This window comes from Mus pahari, chromosome 4 (assembly GCF_900095145.1).
Source record: "Mus pahari chromosome 4, PAHARI_EIJ_v1.1, whole genome shotgun sequence".
NCBI lineage: Eukaryota > Metazoa > Chordata > Mammalia > Rodentia > Muridae > Mus > Mus pahari.
In genome coordinates this window covers 77,950,954-77,969,740 of record NC_034593.1, presented here as the reverse complement: position 1 = coordinate 77,969,740, position 18,787 = coordinate 77,950,954, and the positions used below count along the sequence as shown (strand labels likewise).

The window sequence follows — 18,787 nt, the reverse complement described above, 5'->3', positions numbered from 1 at the left end:
GTGTGATGTGAGAGAAGGAACTAAAGGCACATTCATGATTAACATGAAGGAAGCCAGTTTGCAGAGGAAGGAAGACCCGCCTTTCCTCAACTTGGCATCATCTAACAAAGAGAACACATGTGAACCGAAGCCCAGGACTTACAAATGGGAGGGAGGGGTGCTATAAAGATCAGGAGCCAGTGGATGGCTGATTTGGGGACTCTTTTCTTGGCTGGCTAGTCTGGTTCCATTCTTGAGAGTGATGCTTCCTTTTAAAATAAACTATTTCTATCAAATGCTGCCTGACTTCAACGGCATGACTTTTTCTTCATCCTTCCTCATTAATAACACCAGGATTTTCATCTAACTATTTTTTAATTAAATTCTAGTAAATTTGTATTGAGCTTTCTTCTCAGCTTGTTTCTAAATTCTTTTATTAATGAGAATAAGGATCTCCAAAGGGAACCTGTTTCCCTGGCAACTGCCAAAGTGGTCATTTAGACAACCGAGCTCACAGTAGTACAAGGAAGTGATTTAATAAACGAAAATCAATTACCGCATGATATGAGAAGGAGGCTTGGCTCCCTGTAGCTAAGGTGGAGGTTCTGGGAATTGGCTTGAGGCATCCCAAGGGAGGGGCAGCATCAATTGGATACAACCCACCTCAGCAACATGTGTAGAAATTGTGATCTTGGTGATAATAAAGTAATAAGATTTGAGATTTGATTTAAATTTTCTGTCCTGTGGGTGCTTACATTAATTACTTCCTGAAATATGGCCAAGTTCTTACCTGGAGGCCTCAGAGGCAGGCTTTCCTCCTGTAAAGGAACACATTGAATTTCAGGAAGAAGGGTCTTTCGTGGGGACTAGGAAGCAGCTTAGGTGGGGCTCACCTGGAGACTGCCAGGAGCTTCTATTACTGAGACCTGAATCTTTGCTACGCCGACAGAGGGGGAGAGGGATAAAAGCAACTGAATTCTTCATGCTGGCCCCAAGTGAAGGGAGGCTGCTCAGTCCATCCTCCCTCAACCCCAGTTCATCCACCCTTAACCTCAGTCCATCCTCCTTCAACCTCAGTCATCCTCCCTCAACCTCAGTCATCCTCCCTTAACCTTAGTCCATCCTCCCTTAACCTCAGTCCATCCTCCTTCAACCTCAGTCATCCTCCCTCAACCCCAGTCCATCCTCCCTCAACCCCAGTTCATCCTCCCTTAACCTCAGTCCATCCTCCTTCAACCTCAGTCATCCTCCCTCAACCTCAGTCATCCTCCCTCAACCTCAGTCCATCTTCCCTCAACCCCAGTCCATCCTCCCTCAACCCCAGTCCATCCTCCCTTAACCTCAGTCTATCCTCCCTCAACCCCAGTCTATCCTCCCTTAACCTCACTCCATCCTCCCTCAACCTCAGTCATCCTCCCTTAACCTCAGTCCATCCTCCCTCAACCCCAGTCCATCCTCCCTTAACCTCAGTCCATCCTCCCTCAACCCCAGTCCATCCTCCCTCAACCTCAGTCCATCCTCCCTCATCCTCAGTCATCCTCCCTTAACCTCAGTCCATCCTCCCTCAACCTCAGTCCTTACTTCCTTAAGCTCAGTCCATCCTCCTTTAACCTGGATTTTCATAGACAGTGGTCTTTAATGACTACAGATAGTTCAATAGTCTTAGACCAGAAAATAGACTTGACCATTTATAAAAATACTATACATTTTAAAGATCAGTAATTTAAGCCGGGCATGGTGGCGCACACCTATAATCCCAGCACTTGGGAGGCAGAGGCAGGTGGATTTCTGAGTTTGAGGCCAGCCTGGTCTACAAAGTGAGTTCCAGGATAGCCAGGGCTACACAGAGAAACCCTGTCTTGAAAAAAAAAAAAACAAACAAAAAAAATCAGTAATTTACCAAATCCACTTTGAATTCTGTTTTGACTTCCATTTCTTAGCATTTTTTTCTTCTTCTCCTTCCTTGGGGGAATGTAACAAACACAGGGAGGAGAGCCTTTGTCCTTTCTGAGGTTGGATAGATGGTATCTCATCAAGGTATGTTGCACTAATGTAGGTTTTGGAACAACTCTGTATTTGGTTAACAGGACTTCTGAGGGACCCAGAGGGAAAGGCAAGGGATCATACGATGGAAGGGGAGGAGTTCTTGAGAGCCTAGGGATGGTCACATAGAGTAAGCAAGCAGGAACAGAGACAGGAAGGGTGTGATTGGGGAGTCACCCACCTGCTTTTCTAGAGAACCAACAATAAAACAGAAACACTCCAACAGCCATGATGAGCAGTCCCACAGTGATTCCGGTGGCCACAGGAACGCTTCTGTTCTTTGTCATGTCTGGGGGGCAGAGGATACCCAAGCATAAAACCATCTGGGCTAGTGATGTGCAGGCAGTGGTTGGAGCAGCTTATAGTCTTCAAGTGATTGGAAATCTGCTAGAGCACACACACACACACACACACACACACACACACACACACACACATGGACAGAAGGTAAAATTAAAGAGTTTGGGGGGAAATTTTTCTTGTGTACATTTGAGACTTTTAGGCCCATGGTCCTGGGTAGTTGAGGGAGAGGAACCCCTAAACCAGGGAAAGGGTAAGGGACCCACCCTCTGGAATAGGTAATGGGTTGGGAACCTGAGGCTATTGATTGGTAAGGGTATTTCTCTGGAGTCTATTTGACCCATGAGAGGTGGATTCAAGTTGATTCCCTGAAGCTTACTACAATCTTTTTTTTTTTTTCTAAACTTTACAAAAAGAGACAAGTTTTAGACATGTTAGCATTACCACTGTCTGTAGTCTATACTGAAACTCACATACTCATACCTTTGTGTCATAGTAGAAGCTTGGAAAATAGTTTTGGGTTAACAGATAACCACTCTTTAAGGCAAGCTCAGGAAAACCAGAAACCTTCCCAGGAGCAGAAATGACAGAAGATTGCTGGATTTTGACTTTCAGTATGATTACAAACCATGAAATATAGGGGCTTCTTTCCTCTATCCAGAAGACTGGATGTGTGTGTGTGTGTGTGTGTGTGTGTGTGTGTGTGTGTGTGTGTAAATTTAGCACAATGAAAAGCACTTTTAAATCTAGTCTTAGAAGACAACCAAAAGAAACTTAAAATTCTGAGCTTGTGTCTACAATATTAGCAGAACTCCAGTTATCGATGTCAAAACTTTGGAATTTGAACTCTTAATGCAGCAGTAGCATATCGAGGGGGAAATCTGAAGCATTTTTATTCCTTTTGTATACCTTAACTCACTTTCTTCTCACTCTTTCAGCTTTCACATCCTCTAACCTTTATAACTTGCATTTGCACACCTACCTTAAACTCTAAAGCACGTTCTTAGGTCCTCATGATGTAAGCTTTCATATCCTCAGACTTTACAAAAAAAAACCCCCGCAAAACCCAATAATTCTATTTTGAGAAATATATCCCATTGTAAGAAATCTTCCAGTTCTTCCCTGAATTGCCTATGTTGTCTTTCTTATTTAATTTACTCTCAAGACAGCCTTATAAAAAATTGGCACCTACCCAGGACTCCTGGGCCTCTTTCTCCTTGTGATACAAAGGAGCCGTGTCTGACATATCAGACTCAATATTTTTCTACAGTGGTGTTATACTGCTTTGAAAAACAAAACAAAAACAAAAAAACAGCTAGGTTTTTACTTTCTCCTAAGTACAAATACAAGCACATTTGTTCCTTCAGTGGCTCCATTATGATGTTAACTAGTGGCCTTGACTGAGACCAACCATGATCTATATATTGAACAAAAGGAGAATATAACTGATCTAAGGTGTGGCTGAGGAGAAGTGATTGACTGATCAAACGATTGACTGATTGATTGTAGTTTTGAGGGAGAGTACAGCCAAAGACACCTGGAAGAGTTCAGAGCAGGGAGAGAAAGTAGTGGTCTGCATATGGCCATCAGAGTGACCTGAGCCATGAGAGGAGGGCAGGAGGAGCAAGAAAGGAAGACCAAGAAAGGGGGGCAAAAGAGAGAGGGGCAAGCAGACCGAGAGAGAGCCAAGAGCCAAAAGGGCAAAGAGAACCAAGAGAGTGCATGGTCAAACGGCAGGATTCTATATAGAAATGAGAAGCTGGGGCAAGGGAAGCTTGTGGGTTGGAGAAGTTTAGGGCAAGGGATGGGGTGAGAAGAACTGAGAGAAGCCAGGGTTCCAGAGCAGGACTCTGTAATAGGCACTTGCTGAGAGAGCCTCTGATATGCAAATAGGCACCACAGTGAGCCATTCTTTTGGATCTGACACATATCCTGTCACCCTCTAACAAAGGTCTAAAGAACTACATCATGCAGTAAACTTATATTTGCTTAAATTGGCTTCTAGAAAGAGGCTCATGAAAACCCTAGAAAATAAGGAACACATCTCCCAAGGAAACCATTTTCTCTTTTTCTTTCAATTCCAGTCTCCTAACCTACACTGAGAGTTACAATTGCTTGGAACTCTTTGGAAAAACTAAGGTCTTGCATGGTATTTGTTTACGCCACTGTTTGGTAGGCAAGTTGATAGGTGCTCGTAGAGAACTGGGTGCCTCTGTTGATGCCGTTAGCTTGGGAACTAAACATTACAGGACATAAGAAGACAGCGTGAGATGACACACACATTTATTAAGAGCTGTGGAGGCTTCTGAGCTAGGCAAAAGTCAGGCCTAGCGAGGGGGGTAGATAAGCACAGACAATGAGCTTGGCTGAGAAGGGAGCCTAGAACAGGGTTGAGGTGATTATGGTAGAAAGTAAAGGTGTGGGGGGCAACTTTCCAAAAGGGTTTGGTGAGAGGGAAATCTGTAGAACAGTGAGTATCAGCAGGAACCCAGGACTTACCAAAGACAGAGATCCTTATAGCTTCACTGCGCTGGGCTCCCAGGCCGTTGTCTGCTGTGCAGTAGTAGTTTCCAGATTGTTCTTTGCTCATAGAGAAATTGAAGGATGCTCCTCCTCCAGAGAGTGTAGAGCTGTTCCCCAGGGAGACATTCTCATAGAAGAATTCATACAGGATACATGGAGAGCCCCTCTGGGATTGACAATGAAGTGTCATCAAGTCTCCCTCAAGGGCCTGGGTCTTGCCCGTGCTAAGGGTGAGAACTGGTTGAGATACTGGGACTGGAGGAGAGAAAGTAGGTTGCAGGTTACTTCTGTTTTGTTCCAATGCACATGCTTGGTTTCCATTCTACCAGATCTTGGGACAGCTCAACTTCCCAGGCTGGATGGACATCAGCAACCCCCTGACTTCCATGCTAGTCTTCCATCTGTTCCTTTCCAATCTGCCTTGTCCCTTCTGGCTCCCCTTGTTAGCCAACTCTCCTCAATTTTACAGAGATGGTACCTTCAGGGGAGAAGTTTGTGTTTTGCTGCCACAGGACTGATACCCTTTTCTCAATCAACTCTGCTCCTTTGTGACCCATTTCTTCTCCTGAGTTTTAAGTCTCTGTGTCAGTCTCTGTTCTCCATTTCTCTACTTAGGGTAGTAGCTTCCATGCTTGGCTCCAGGACCTTTAACCTGCTAAATTCACATACTCTTGCAAGACGTTCTCCTCAGGTACTACCTTCTTCCAGGTACCCAGAACCATCTATTCTATCAGAGTACTAGAAGCCGAGCAGGAGGAGGGAAAGTAAGGAGCCTCTATGGGTGGTAACTATAGCCTGTTAGGAGCATGCAACCTGATCCTGTATATGACTTCTGGAGGCTGCTTACTTCTGATGGACAATAGCTTCTCCTTGTTCCACTGGCCTGGACATGGGAATAATTTTGCAAGTGCTCAGTGAACAGAGGATTTCAGTCTCATGTTAAAACCAACAGGCAGATGTTGGGCCAGAGGGAGAAGCCCTCAGCCTCTTGGTGAAGCTCTACTACATTCTCCATAGCAGCTGACTGTACCAAGAGTGGGAATAAGAGAGCTTCTAGGGTTTGAAGACATAGCAGTGTGGTCAGGATGGATCCCTGAGAATCCTTCTGGTTACAGTAAGATGCCAGGAGGCATCTCTCAAGATATACTGTTTCTAGCATCCCATCTATCCCTCCTTTATAAAGAGCCATTTCATTTTAACCGAGGAGGACTTACAAAGGCCATGTTCCTATTTACTGAGCATTTTCTCCTCCATCTGATGTTCTGAGAGTCCCCACTGCCCTCAGCCCATTCCATCTATTTCTAAGTCTTTCCTATTAGTCTTTGACTAATGCTTGGCAGGTTATTCAGAACATTGAATTATTGGTAACTGACAACATCTGCTTCCACTTGACTGTCTCAAGTCTTCCCCAAGGATCTCCATGTGCAATGTGAGGGATCCATTCCTCAGATGGCACCTGGCAACACACACCTTTTATGGTGATGGGAACTGCCCTGCTGACAAAGCTTCGGCGGCTGTTGTTAGCTTCACAGTGATACTCCCCTGCGTCACTGATGTTCACCTGGGAGATCTTGAATTCTGCTTTGGAGGACTTAAGAATCTTTGTTTCTTTATTCAGCATGTCCCTTTTATACCAGGAGAAGTTGAGGGGCCCTGGGACTCCTTTTACTGAGCAGTTGAGTAACAGCAACTGCCCTTCAAACACCAACTTTGAGGCTGGGACGATGTGTGTTTGGAATTCCGCAGAGGCTCCTAAATGAATAACAATGACATGTATGGAACTTTTGGCAATGGTATGATCATGGGTGAGGGGTGGAAAGAAGACAAAACCTGCTTTACCATGTGGGAAGGGCCCTGGAGTAACATTAGGCTTGTCTCCGGGAAGTGAGAAGACAGTGGAGACTGTTTTCTGCCAGCTGATAAGGCCCCACATTCCTTGAGGGCCTTGTTAAGGATATGCTACATATCAGGACTATAGGTTATTCTGCCCAACCTGACCTCTTGTCTACCCTATCCTGATAATTCCAGAGCTGCTACCCATGGCTCAACACTTAGGAAAAGTGGAGGAAGGAAACAGGAGAGTTGGCATCAAACACGATCGTCCTGAGTAAGGTGCCAGTCGTTTATGACTGGAAATGAAGCATTGTCATAAGTAATAAGCTGGCCTTGAGTTAGCACTTCTTAACTTCTCTAGTGTCCAGGATCGACTCCCAAGGAAGGATTGTCCATCCTGGGAACAATTTTAGGCATACTGTTTTAGGACAGTGCCTTTTGGATTATTTTCCAGACTTAACGAACAAACTATGATAGTTGACTAGAGGATGGGAACGATAGGATTGTTCAGCAATTAGGTTGAAGGAAAGACTATGCTAAGAATAACTGGTATGTGGCTGATGGATAATGCCCTCTCTTTCCTCTCTGAACTGTTCAATCAGCAGCCACAGGAGCACCCATTTCTTACAACCAGAGTAGACTGATAGAATTTAGTCAGTCAGATTGGTTTCTTAGCAATGGGAACAAATTCATAGGTAATGCTCTCACTTCCCTTCCCTCCACACCCAGGGTCTGGGTGTTCTAGACTATGTGTCCCCTACTATGCTCAACTAGATTTCCTGTAAGATGAACCAAATTCAGTCGGGCGAAGCCACTAGCTAATGACCATGCTTAAGAAAGCTCTCTCTTTCTCTCTCTCTCTCTCTCTCTCTCTCTCTCTCTCTCTCTCTCTCTCTCTGCCTTAGGAAAAAGTGTTAGTCTGTGGAACATCATCTCTAAGGGCATCAAGATGGATCTGTTTATTCTGCAAGACTTCATCTTTTGGCTTTCTTGTCCTTAAGCAGTCTGCATTAGACACCTCGTGTTCTGGACACCTGTCTTTTTGGCTGAGCAGAACATTCAGCCCAGTCTGAGGGCTAACCCCATTGTAGGGATGGTTCTGATACTGTCCTTTTCCCCAGTTGGTTCTTGATCTGTCAGTAAAGGGGCCACGGGCCAATTGTTGGGCAGAAGGAAGAGGTGGGCTTCCAGACCCCTGGAGGAAAGAGACGGACTCAAGGGAAGAGAGGCAGAGTTCTCCATGCTTCTGATGGGGGAAAGCTGACAGGCCATGTGAGACCTCAAAATAGAGTGGCTACAACTGGTAATAAGGACACATGCTCCACTATGTTTATAGCAGCCTTATTTATAATAGCCAGAAGCTGGAAAGAATCCAGATGTCCCTCAATAGAGGAATGGATACAGAAACTGTGGTACATTTACACAATGGAGTACTGCTCAGCTATTAAAAACAATGAATTTATGAAATTCTTGGGCAAATGGGTGTATCTGGAGGATATCATCCTTAGTGAGGTAACCCAATCACAAAAGAAGTCACTAGATATGCACTCACTGATAAGCGGATATTAGCCCAGAAACCTAGAATACCCAAGATACATTTTGCAAAACACAAGAAAACCAAGAAGGATGACAATCATGTGGATACTTCATTCCTCCTTAGAATAAGGAACAAAATACTCATGAAAGGATATAGGTACAGAGACAAAATTTAGAGCTAAGATGAAAGGATGGACTATCCAGAGTCTACCCCATTCGGGAATCCACCCCATCATCAGCCACCAAACCCAGATACTAATGCTCATGCCAGCAAGATTCTGCTGAAGGGACCCTGATATAGTGGCCTCTTGTGAGGCTATGCCAGTGCCTGGCAAACACAGAAGTGGATGCTCACAGCCAGCTATTGGATGGAACACAGGGTCCCCAATGGAGGAGCTAGAGAAAGTACCCAAGGACCTGAAGGGGGCTGCAACCCTGTAGGTGGAACAACAATATGAACTAACCAGTACCCTCTGAGTTTGTGTCTCTAGCTGCATATGTAGCAGAAGATGGCCTAATCGGCCATCACTGGGAATAGAGGCCCCTTGGTCTTGCAAACTTTATATGACCCAGCACAAAGCAAGGCCTGGGCCAAGTAATGGGAGTGGGTGGGTAGGGGAGCAGGGGCGGGGGGGGGGTATAGGGAACTTCTGGGATAGCATTTGAAATGTAAATAAAGAAAATAATAAAAAAAATAAAAAATAAAACAAACAAACAAACAAAAAAAATAGATTGGCTATCCAACAGGCAGGTGGTTAGGGATGTTTAGCAGGGACTAGATTTAACAGAGCAACTAAAGTTTAGGACTTGTGGGAGGTGTGGGGCTAAGAAAATTGATAAGGGCAAGGTAGCAGTGAGAGTTTAATAATGCCCAGCAATTGTGCCCAGAAGGCAAGTTGAAAAGGAACAACTCTGTGTGTGTGTGTGTGTGTTTTATCTATGGATTCAAGGGAAGCTGGGTGGGGGCTGGTACCATGGCCTATTCCTGGAGTTATGGTGGGTAGCAAAAGCTACACGCAACACCTAGTAATCCACAGTTTAGGATCATAGTGTTGGAAGGAAAACTTATGTCAGGCTGAGACCAGAAGAGCCTTTACCTAAAGCCATCAAGAGAAAAAACAAACATGGTTTCTGTTGTTGGTTTGTTTTTCTTTCTTGGTTCTAAGTTCATCAGTTTAGCTATCCACAACAGCCATACAACTTCCATGGACATGAGAAAAGTACCTTTTATAGAGACTAGTGACCCAAACTGATGTATGCTTCTAAATAACTTCCATGCCTGGAAAAATCTCAGAATGATACTCACTTTGCACTGGAATTATGAATGCTGTACTTTGTTTTCTAGCTTGGGAATTCACTGTTTCGGCCTTGCACTGGTACCACATTGACTCTTCAGCCCATATGGCAGGAATGTGAAACTCTGAGGTGCTGCTGCAGCCTGACCCCAGAGGCTGGAGGTTTCTGAAGAAACAGAACTGGAGCCTGGCATCTGATTTCTGTGCAGGGAGCTGGGTCTGACACGTCAGGGTCACTGGACTTCCATCTATGGGTTGGGAGGGTCTGGCCATCAGCACAGGATGTGGGAACAACTCTACAAAGGATCACAATCATCCACTGAGCAGTTAGGTACTCTGCAGAAAACCCCATTTCATCCTCAGCACTGATGTGTGGAGTGGTACTGCTCCCCAAGTGCTGGCTAGAGGGAGGTGCTGCTTTTGATTACTGACATCCTTCCACCCAAAGACTGTCCTTCTGCTCAATGGACTGGCAGCCCACTCTTTCTTCCTATTCTACCTCTACAACCATAGGAAACCTGTCTCCGACTAACCTGTTCAGAATAATTAAAGCCCTACCTTGGACTTGAACTCTGACTGCATTGGAATAATAGGGGGACCTCAAACTCCATGCCTGCTTCCCACTGCATTTGTATTGACCGTTGTCCTTCAGATTTGCATGACGAATATGGAGCTCAGAACTTTGATGAGGTAATTCCAGAGCTTCGCCATTCTTGTAAAGTTTCAGGGTCTCTGCTCCTAGGCTTTTCTTTGTGTGACACCTCAGAACCACAGAGTCTCCTTCAAACACAGCAGGTGGAGCTTGCAGCACCAGAGAAGCTGTGGAACACAACAGGCACACCACTTAGTTCATTCTCTTGTTTCTCCTTATAAAGCCTTTCTAAGCAGGCTTTACAGGAAGCGGGAGTGGAGGAAGCATTAATTCTTTTTCTGAGCTTAAAATAAACACCTGCACTTTGAGAAAAGCTGGGCAGCAGAAGGCGAGGTAGAAAGCCCTCCTGCATCATTGTGAACACAGTCTTCCAGTCCCTTCTTGTTAGTACACCAGAGTTTCTGTATGTCTGTCGCTCTTAGGGGATTTAAATGACCCGTATCTACTTGCCTTTCATTTGACTAGTGCCCCCTCAAGTTGAACCATCACTGCAGCTAAATTTTCAGAAGCCACAGTTTTCTCTCAGTACTCTCAACATTATTTAATGAGGTCTCCTGTTCAATCGAGGGCCTTTTATTTTGGGGGGTGCAGGTTTGTGTGCTTTGGTAGGTAAATGTTCAAGAGAACCATGAGATCAAAGAGTGTTACTTTTTTCTTTTCCTTGCTAATAGTGTGTTTTCTTGCTCACAAAATCAAAGGCTATTTTCACAAGGCTGACACTACTTCAACTTTAAAACAGAAGGCTTCAAGTCCAAAACCAAAAATGCTCCCTCCCTTTCCCCCCTTCCTCTCTTTGTGTAACTATAAAATCAATCCATTTACATCTATCTAACATTTACACACAAGCTGGGTGTAGTGGCACATGCCTTTAATCCCAGAACTTGGGAGGTAGAGGCAGGCAGATTTATGAGGCCAGTCTGGTCTACAGAGTGAGTTCCAGGACAGCCAGGGCTACACAGAGAAACCCTGTCTCGAAAAAGCCAAAAAAACCAAACCAAAACAAAACAACAAAAAAACCACAACCAACCAACCAACCAACCAACCAAAAAAACCAAAACCAAAACCAAAAAAACAAAACAAAACAAAAAAACCCAAACAAACCAAAATTATACACACACACACACACACACACACACACACACACACACACACAAGTCCTTATGGTACTTACTATTCCTAATAAACAAAATGGATTCAAGAAGTATTCAAGTGAATTGCTTCTCAAATTTCATTTCCATGAGCAGCCTATAAGCACTACACATTCTTGGGGCCCAGTCACCTCAAGACTTGAGTCTGTAAATATAGAGTAGCTCCCAAGTCTCTGTGTGGTCACAAAGCCGAGCAAGCTTCTGATTCGTGCTAGACCTTAAGGACCACAGGGACAGGAATGAGTGTGTTTGGAACTGGAACTCAGTTAGCAGTGACAATTATGACCTTCTGTATGCACTTGTCGAAGTCACTGCCTACTGGGCTGAACAGACTTTATTCAGATTACTTAAATTTTATTAATTTTTATGTTTAAATTTACACTAATTCTGTGCCATATCTGGTTCTCCATAGACACTTTTAATCTCTCTGTAACCGTAGCATGAAATAGAATGGTTTGTTCATGAGTTGTTTGTGGTAAGTGGAAATTAACTCTACAGGGAAAATCGGACAGAAACGGTGTCTGAAACTTCAGTTCTTTTACTTCCGTCTCACCTTCAGAAAACTCTAAGTACACGTGCATGCTGGGAAGTAAGCCGTCGGCTTGGCACCAATACTCTCCAGACTCACGGACCTCTAAGGTAGGTGCTTTACCTACCAAAACGCCTTGGGTTTGCTTCAGTGTTTTTCTTTTCTGGTACCATTTTATTTTCTGGGGTATGTAGAAGCCAAATCTATAACAAGTCAGCATGACGGCCTCTCCTCGAAAGAAAGTGGTCCATGGAGGCTGAAGGGAAACCACAGACTGCAGTGCGGCTTCTGAGGAGGAGAGAAATGAGTCTGTAGCAGAGGTTCCCACAGTTTCCAATCCAGAAGAGCCCTGGGTGGGAGGGGGAGGGAAGGAGAGAGAGAAGAACCTGGCTTTGGACAGTTCCCAAGAGCATAGTGTTCCTTCCCCCTCTCCTGTCTCAAGTCCATCCCCTCCCACCCAGAGGCTCACTGAAGGCTGGAGATTGTCATTTAGGAGCACTCACCACCCACAGGGAAGAGTGATTGCCCAGGGATGGCAAGGAGCAAGACAATTTCTGGAGGCATTTCTAGCAGGATTCGCTGTAACACTGTGTGGTTAGTAAGCCTGCTCTGAGAATGGGTCCTAGACAAAGTTATTTCTTCTTCTTTTGCTATCTTGTCATTCAGAAACCCTCAAAGAATTTCAGAATCATTACAATCACAACTTTGCATTTCCCCTAAGATAGTCATTTTATCATCGGGCTTTACACTAGAGAAGCTTGAGAGATAATACACTTAATTGCTGTTTCGTAGAGGATGATATAAATGGCTACAGAACCCATCGTCATTAGTTGTGTCAGAATAAGGAATGGACAGTCACCTGCTGATCCCCAGGGGAACTAGACATTCGAGTGACTGGGTGGCTAGCTATGGGGAGAAGGGAGAGACTTCTCATTATTACTTTGGATCCTCAAATACCCAAGACCCCTATGACCCAGGAAATCAGTAATGAGGCTGGACTGAGAAAATGTGTGATAATTCTCTTTGCTTTCATGTTAACCTGCCACAATCACCAGAGTAGGGAACTTTACATGAAGAGCTGTACGGACTGTCTTGATTGATATAAGATCCATTGTGATTGTGGGCAGCACTTTTGGGTAGCAGCCCAGATAGAATGGTTTTTCCGCCGTTGCTCTCCTGGCCCTCGCTCTGAGGTGATCTGTCCTATAGCTGCTGCCTCTGCTTCCACCACTGACAGCAGAACCAGCATTCCAGGCTTCCATCATGGACTGGGGACCAGAGGCTCCAGGAACCATTCAGACTTTGAATGCCAGATTAGGGCCTACTGCCTTGTGGACTGAATAAATTACTAGTCACCCCACTCTAGTGTGAGACAGCTATTCTAGGACCTACTCTGATTGTGTGACTTATGAGTTCTCAGCTTCTTGGATGTGATTTAGTTTCTGTTGCTATTTTAAAACACACTTAAGTTCTGTGGTGTATACAAGCGTGTGTGTGTGTATGTGTGTGTGTGTGTGTGTGTGCACATGCATTTTCATTCACATTGTTCTATTCCTCTACACCTTTCCAGGCTCCAATGGTTGGATACTCTCTTACTGCTCCTGCACTTCCTGGAGAATTTCACTCTTGAAACAGCAAAGGAAACAGTGTTACTGTTGGCATCTCTAATGTTTCACAGTTTGCCTGGTTGACCAATCCTGAGCCCTTCACATTGAAAGCAGAGACAAAGATGATTTTTACATCCATAAGGGGTCCATTGACAATAGGATTCAATTCAGGGCCTCGGAAAGACCCAACCAGCCTGTGCATTCACCGCCTAACCCAGCAAGTGCTGGAGGGCAGCGTGAAGTGCTCGGACTTGGAGCCATACCGGGGGCTAGCCATCACTTTCAAGTCCCTGTTGGCCTGAGTAGAAACACGTTGACATTAGGGAGAAACTCTTACCAAGAACTCCCAAAGCAGTAGAAAGAACTCACCATACACTCCATTGACAGGGGCTGGAAAATAAACACCAAGAGTTAGAGATGAGGGCACAGAATAAGGCCTTATTTATTTTTTTTTCTTATTCAAAAAGATAATGTTTCCGTACCCATTTTACAAATTACTTCTCATTAAAAATTCATTATGAAAATACTGACAATTCTTATTCAAATGTTTATATTTGTGAAGACATTGCTCATGAACTTTAAAAGATAAATTTTAAAATGTTACTTTCTGACCCAAAAAAGTATAGTCCTGGAGGGGGGTAAGTAACAATAGTAAAATACTTAGGCTACCCAGTTCACTGTGCGTGTGTGTGTGTGTGTGTGTGTGTGTGCTGAGGAGGTGGGTATACCATGGATGATACGTGAAGGGAATTATGACCAAGAACACAGGAATCATGCAAGTGAAGGTTGACACTGTGCCTGGCATGAGAGCATAGAGAGAGGGTGGTTATGGCGAGAAGGGCACAGGAATGAGGCATGACATTGGTGTCCCCAAGTGGACTGAGCAGCTCTGAAGAGTGAAGAGTAGTGGGACAGACATGGTTGGGGAAGAATGGGGGGCATTCTTTTCTCATAGAAGCCATGGGGAGGAAGTATAGAAAGAGTCCAAGGAGTGCGGTGAAGTCAGAACTTAAGGCTTTGATGGACTATTCTGTCAGAGAGAAATCTTCCATGGAGAAGACAGGAAATAGCGCAGCAGGGTGGTGGCAAAGGCAGGAGAAGACAGGAAATAACACAGCAGGGTGGTGGCAAAGGCAGGCTTCCTTCAGTAGTTTATCCAGGATTATCTGAACTGTGCGTGTGCTTGCTGCTCATTCCTAAAGCCTGTTCTAGACTGTAAGGACTGCTCTGCAATGGGAGAGCTGTAAGCTTTCTTGAATAATGAATCAATTATAAAACAAACAAACAAACAAAACCCCTTCCAAACCCCAGAAAGGCAAAACCCTAGGGTTGTAATAGTAGAAATCGGTCAGGTTGGAGACGTGAATAATGAGGAGAGGTAGTAGGCAGAGCTCAGCAAGGTTATTAATTTATGAATTATTCAGAGAAAGGATGGATTTGATTCTTTCACTTAAAAGAAATTTCTGGAATGCCAGCCAGCTGTGGATGAGGGACACATCATTCCTGTCTACTGGAAATGATAGAAGAGCAGTTTAAATCCAACTTTTATTTTATTTTTATTGAGACCAAATAATTAGTCACTGTTACCTACATATCATGGTTATCATGGCTTTTGTATTTGAGGGTTTTTACTTGGTGTGCATTTTCATGTCATTCCATGTAATCTTGCCAGAAACACTCTAACTTAAGTTCCATATCATAGACAAGAAAGCTGATTAAACTTAAAGAAATGTCAAACATCCTTAGCCAATGAGGAAATGAAAATCAAAACTATTTTGAGATTTCATCTTATAACTATCAGAATGGCTAAGATCAATAACTCAAGTGGCAGTCCATACTGTCAAGGATATTTAATAAGCAGAAGACTCCTCTTCCATTGCTGGTGGACTGCAAACATGTACAGACACTCTGGAAATCAGTGTGGCAGTTCCTCAGGAAGATGGGATTGGATCTACTGTAAGATCCAGTTATACTATTCTTGGGCATATTCAAAGGACACTTCAGTGTACCACAAAGACTCAACTATGTCCACTGCTTCTCTATCCATAATGGCCAGAAAACTATCCAGATGTCTCTCAACAGATAGAAGAATGAATTAAGAAATGTGGTACATTTACACAATGAAGTATTACTCAGCCATTAAAGACAAAAAAACAAAACAAAACAACAACAAAAAACCCACATTTTGAATTTGCAGTCAAATGGATGGAACTAGAAAAGATCATCCTGAGTGAGGTAACTCAGACCCAGAAAGACAGATATGGTATGTAGTCACTGATATGTGAATATTAGTTGTTAAGTTAGTGATAACCAAGTTACAATCCTTAGAACCACAGAGGGTGGGTACAGAGGACGAGAGACTAGAGAGAACAGATAGATCTCCTTAGGAAAGGGAAATCGAATATATAATTATGGATGGATGGAGAGTCTGGAATAGGAGGATCTCATGGGGAGGGAGGAGAGGGAGCTGAGTGAGGGAACATAGGGAGAGACAGCTAAAGTTAAGGAGTATTTGAGGGGTAGTATGGAAAATTAATGCAGTAGAAACTTCCTAAAATATAGACATATATGGAGGAAGTCTCAATGAAAGCACCAAATAGGTTAAAAAACAAAATAGAAATGTAGTGAGTATCTGCTAATGATACGCTGCTGCACTTGTAGGTCATTGTTCAGCCATCATTAGAGAAGTTTCCTCCTGCAGTAGATGGGTACAAAACCAGAGACACAGAGCCTGACATTATGGGGGCTAAGGGAGAAAGACAGACAGACAGACAGACAGACAGACAGACAGACAGACAGACAGACAGACAGACAGAGAATCTCTCCCTCCCCTCAGAACTCAGGAACTCTGTAGGAAAGGAAGCAGAAAGAGTGTAAAAGCCATTAGGGACAGAGGACACCAAGAAATAAGGCCCTCTAAATCAGCATAAGCCCAGGTCACTGGAGCTCACAGAGACGGACACAGCACGCACAGGGCCTGCATGGGTTTGCACCAGGTCCTCTGTGTATATATTATGGCTTCCAGGTTCGTGCTTTTAATGGGAGCCCTAAGCGTGAGAACGAGTGGGGCTGATCCTTGTGCCTGCTCTTAGACTCCTTTCTTCTGTTGGTTTGTTCTGTTCAACTTGGATGTGGTAGTTTTTGTATTAACTTACTTATTATAGTTTCTGTTATTCTCTCTTAGAAGCCCGTTGTTATCTAATGAGAGTCAGAAAGAGCGTGGATTCACATGGTAGGGTAGGTGGGGAGAAAATTATGTGAGAAAAGAATCTATTTTCAGGACAGAAAAAAGGAAGGAAGGAGGGAAAGAAGAAATCTGGTTAAGTGGCTAGTAGGTGACAACACAGATTTGAATCCAAACTCTAACCTTAGCCCACAGTGCACCGTATGAACACCTTCCTGACCTGTCCTGTCCTGTCCTGTCCTGTCCTGTCCTGTCCTGTCCTCCCTTCTCCTTCCCTCCTTTTCTCTGCCTTCTTTTTTTTTCACTTCTTTTTTATTAGATATTTTCTTCATTTACATTTCAAATGTTATCCCCAAAGCCCCCTATACCCTCCCCCTTGCCCTGCTCCCCAACCCACCCACTCCTGCTTCCTGGCCCTGGCATTCCCCTGTATTGGGGCATATGATCTCCACAAGGCCAAGGGCCTCTCCTCCCATTGATGACCAACTAGGCCATCTTCTGCTACATATGCAACTACAGACACGAGCACTGGGAGTACTGGTTAATTCATATTGTTGATCCTCCTATAAGATTGCTGACCCCTTTAGCTCCTTGAGTACTTTCTCTAGCTCCTTCTTTAGGTGCCCTGTGTTCCATCCAATAGATGACTGTGAGCATCCACTTCTGTATTTGCCAGGCACTGGCATTGCCTCACAAGAGAGAGCTATATCAGGGTCCTGTCAGCAAAATCTTGCTTCCCCTGCCTTCTTAAGTACCATGTTAGGATATGCTTCTGTTTCTGATGGGCCTCGCCCCACCTGTTGCTTAGTCTCTGAGTTTCAGGAGCCATTGATCAGCTGACTGATGTGTAGATGATTATCTGTCTATTCCATCCACTGGGATTTTATTTTACTAGAATTGTGTTTCCCAGCTGTTTCTTGTGCACTGGCTTTGCTGAGAGCTCTTCTGTAGCTGACCTTCGTGGGTACAAAACGGCCCACCGTCCTCAGCATCGCTTACAATGCTGTGCATAGATGGCTCTAAGAACGTTTTTTAATAGGTGGACCCACATTTAATTCTATTTAAAACTTAGTAAAAAGCAAACCCTTTGTAGGCATGAACTGACAGAAACGCATGCATATCCATGGGCAGTGACATAGCCACTGCTGGAGGTACCTCTCCTTCCTGATTTCCCCTCTTTTTTTATTTTTTACTTTTTTGAGACAGGGTTTCTCTGTATAGCCCTGGCTGTCCTGGAACTTACTTTGTAGACCAGGCTGGCCTCAAACTCAGAAATCTGCCTGCCTCTGCCTCCTGAGTGCTGGGATCAAAGGCGTGTGCCACCACGCCCAGCTTCCCCTCTCGTTCTTAAGGTGCCCAGTCCTGCTCGTGGCTCTAGCTGATGTGCAGAAGGAGCTATCCTCTATGTAGATCCCGTATCATCTTAGGCACAAGACTAGGGTCTAGCCTGTCTACAAGGGATTAAAATATAGTTCTCATTTAAATAAAAGAGTTTGAACAAGCAAGTGTGATTCACTTTCTGTGCTTCATAAAGTATTTGTTAAAGAAAAGAAAGCAAGTGAAACTTTAGTGCCATTGTTACAGTTTCTTCCTCTGTCCATTGAAGTTTTTTTTTTTTTTTTTTTTTTTTCAACCTGTGACTACTTTCTTTGGGCTCAGGAGAGGAAATTCTGAGCTGCACAGTAAAGTTGGGGAACACAGCCTCACATGGGGAAACGGAGGAGCTAAAACTCAAGAGAGGACCAGGCCTGTGATGGAGAGAGATGCTGCCCGACCCACTCTATCCCCATATTGAGTCATCTACTCACTTACAACCAGTAGAGTCAGCCAAAGCTGCGTCAATGCCACACAGAGTGGGAATGAACCAGGCATCTGCTCACGGGTAGTGCTTCCCTCTTGCTTGCAGTTCCAAGGAGACATCTGGGAAACTGCTCTTCTAAAACAGTTGGGCGTAGCTTGAATCAGAAAAAGGAAGTAGAAGTAGCCCTATTTAACTGTTAATTCATTTCCTGCCCTACAGACAAAGTGAAAACTTTGGGGTTTTAATAATCACATGCTTTCAACACCACATTTTGTTAGCTGGGGAAATTACCTTAAGGAGATTATGAGAAGATGGTTCTATAAAAAATGGCTACCATTCATCACTGTCTGAGCATGT

General features: G+C 44.1%; 1 protein-coding gene across 1 annotated transcript in view; it reads right to left on the bottom strand.

Annotated features, from left to right (window-relative positions):
* LOC110320571 (Fc receptor-like protein 5) overlaps nucleotides 1-18,585 on the bottom strand; it is a 29,380-nt gene extending 10,795 nt beyond the window's left edge. Inside the window, exons 1-9 of the mRNA XM_021196649.1 lie at nucleotides 18,438-18,585; nucleotides 13,815-13,835; nucleotides 11,863-12,126; nucleotides 10,068-10,328; nucleotides 9,521-9,805; nucleotides 6,316-6,597; nucleotides 4,822-5,100; nucleotides 2,204-2,311; nucleotides 770-797 (exon numbers count right to left, since the gene is read on the bottom strand). Coding sequence (XP_021052308.1) covers nucleotides 770-797; nucleotides 2,204-2,311; nucleotides 4,822-5,100; nucleotides 6,316-6,597; nucleotides 9,521-9,805; nucleotides 10,068-10,328; nucleotides 11,863-12,126; nucleotides 13,815-13,835; nucleotides 18,438-18,549 — 1,640 coding nt within the window. The 5' untranslated portion in view covers nucleotides 18,550-18,585. The remainder of the gene's footprint in view (nucleotides 1-769; nucleotides 798-2,203; nucleotides 2,312-4,821; nucleotides 5,101-6,315; nucleotides 6,598-9,520; nucleotides 9,806-10,067; nucleotides 10,329-11,862; nucleotides 12,127-13,814; nucleotides 13,836-18,437) is intronic.
* Nucleotides 18,586-18,787: the final 202 nt, after the last annotated feature.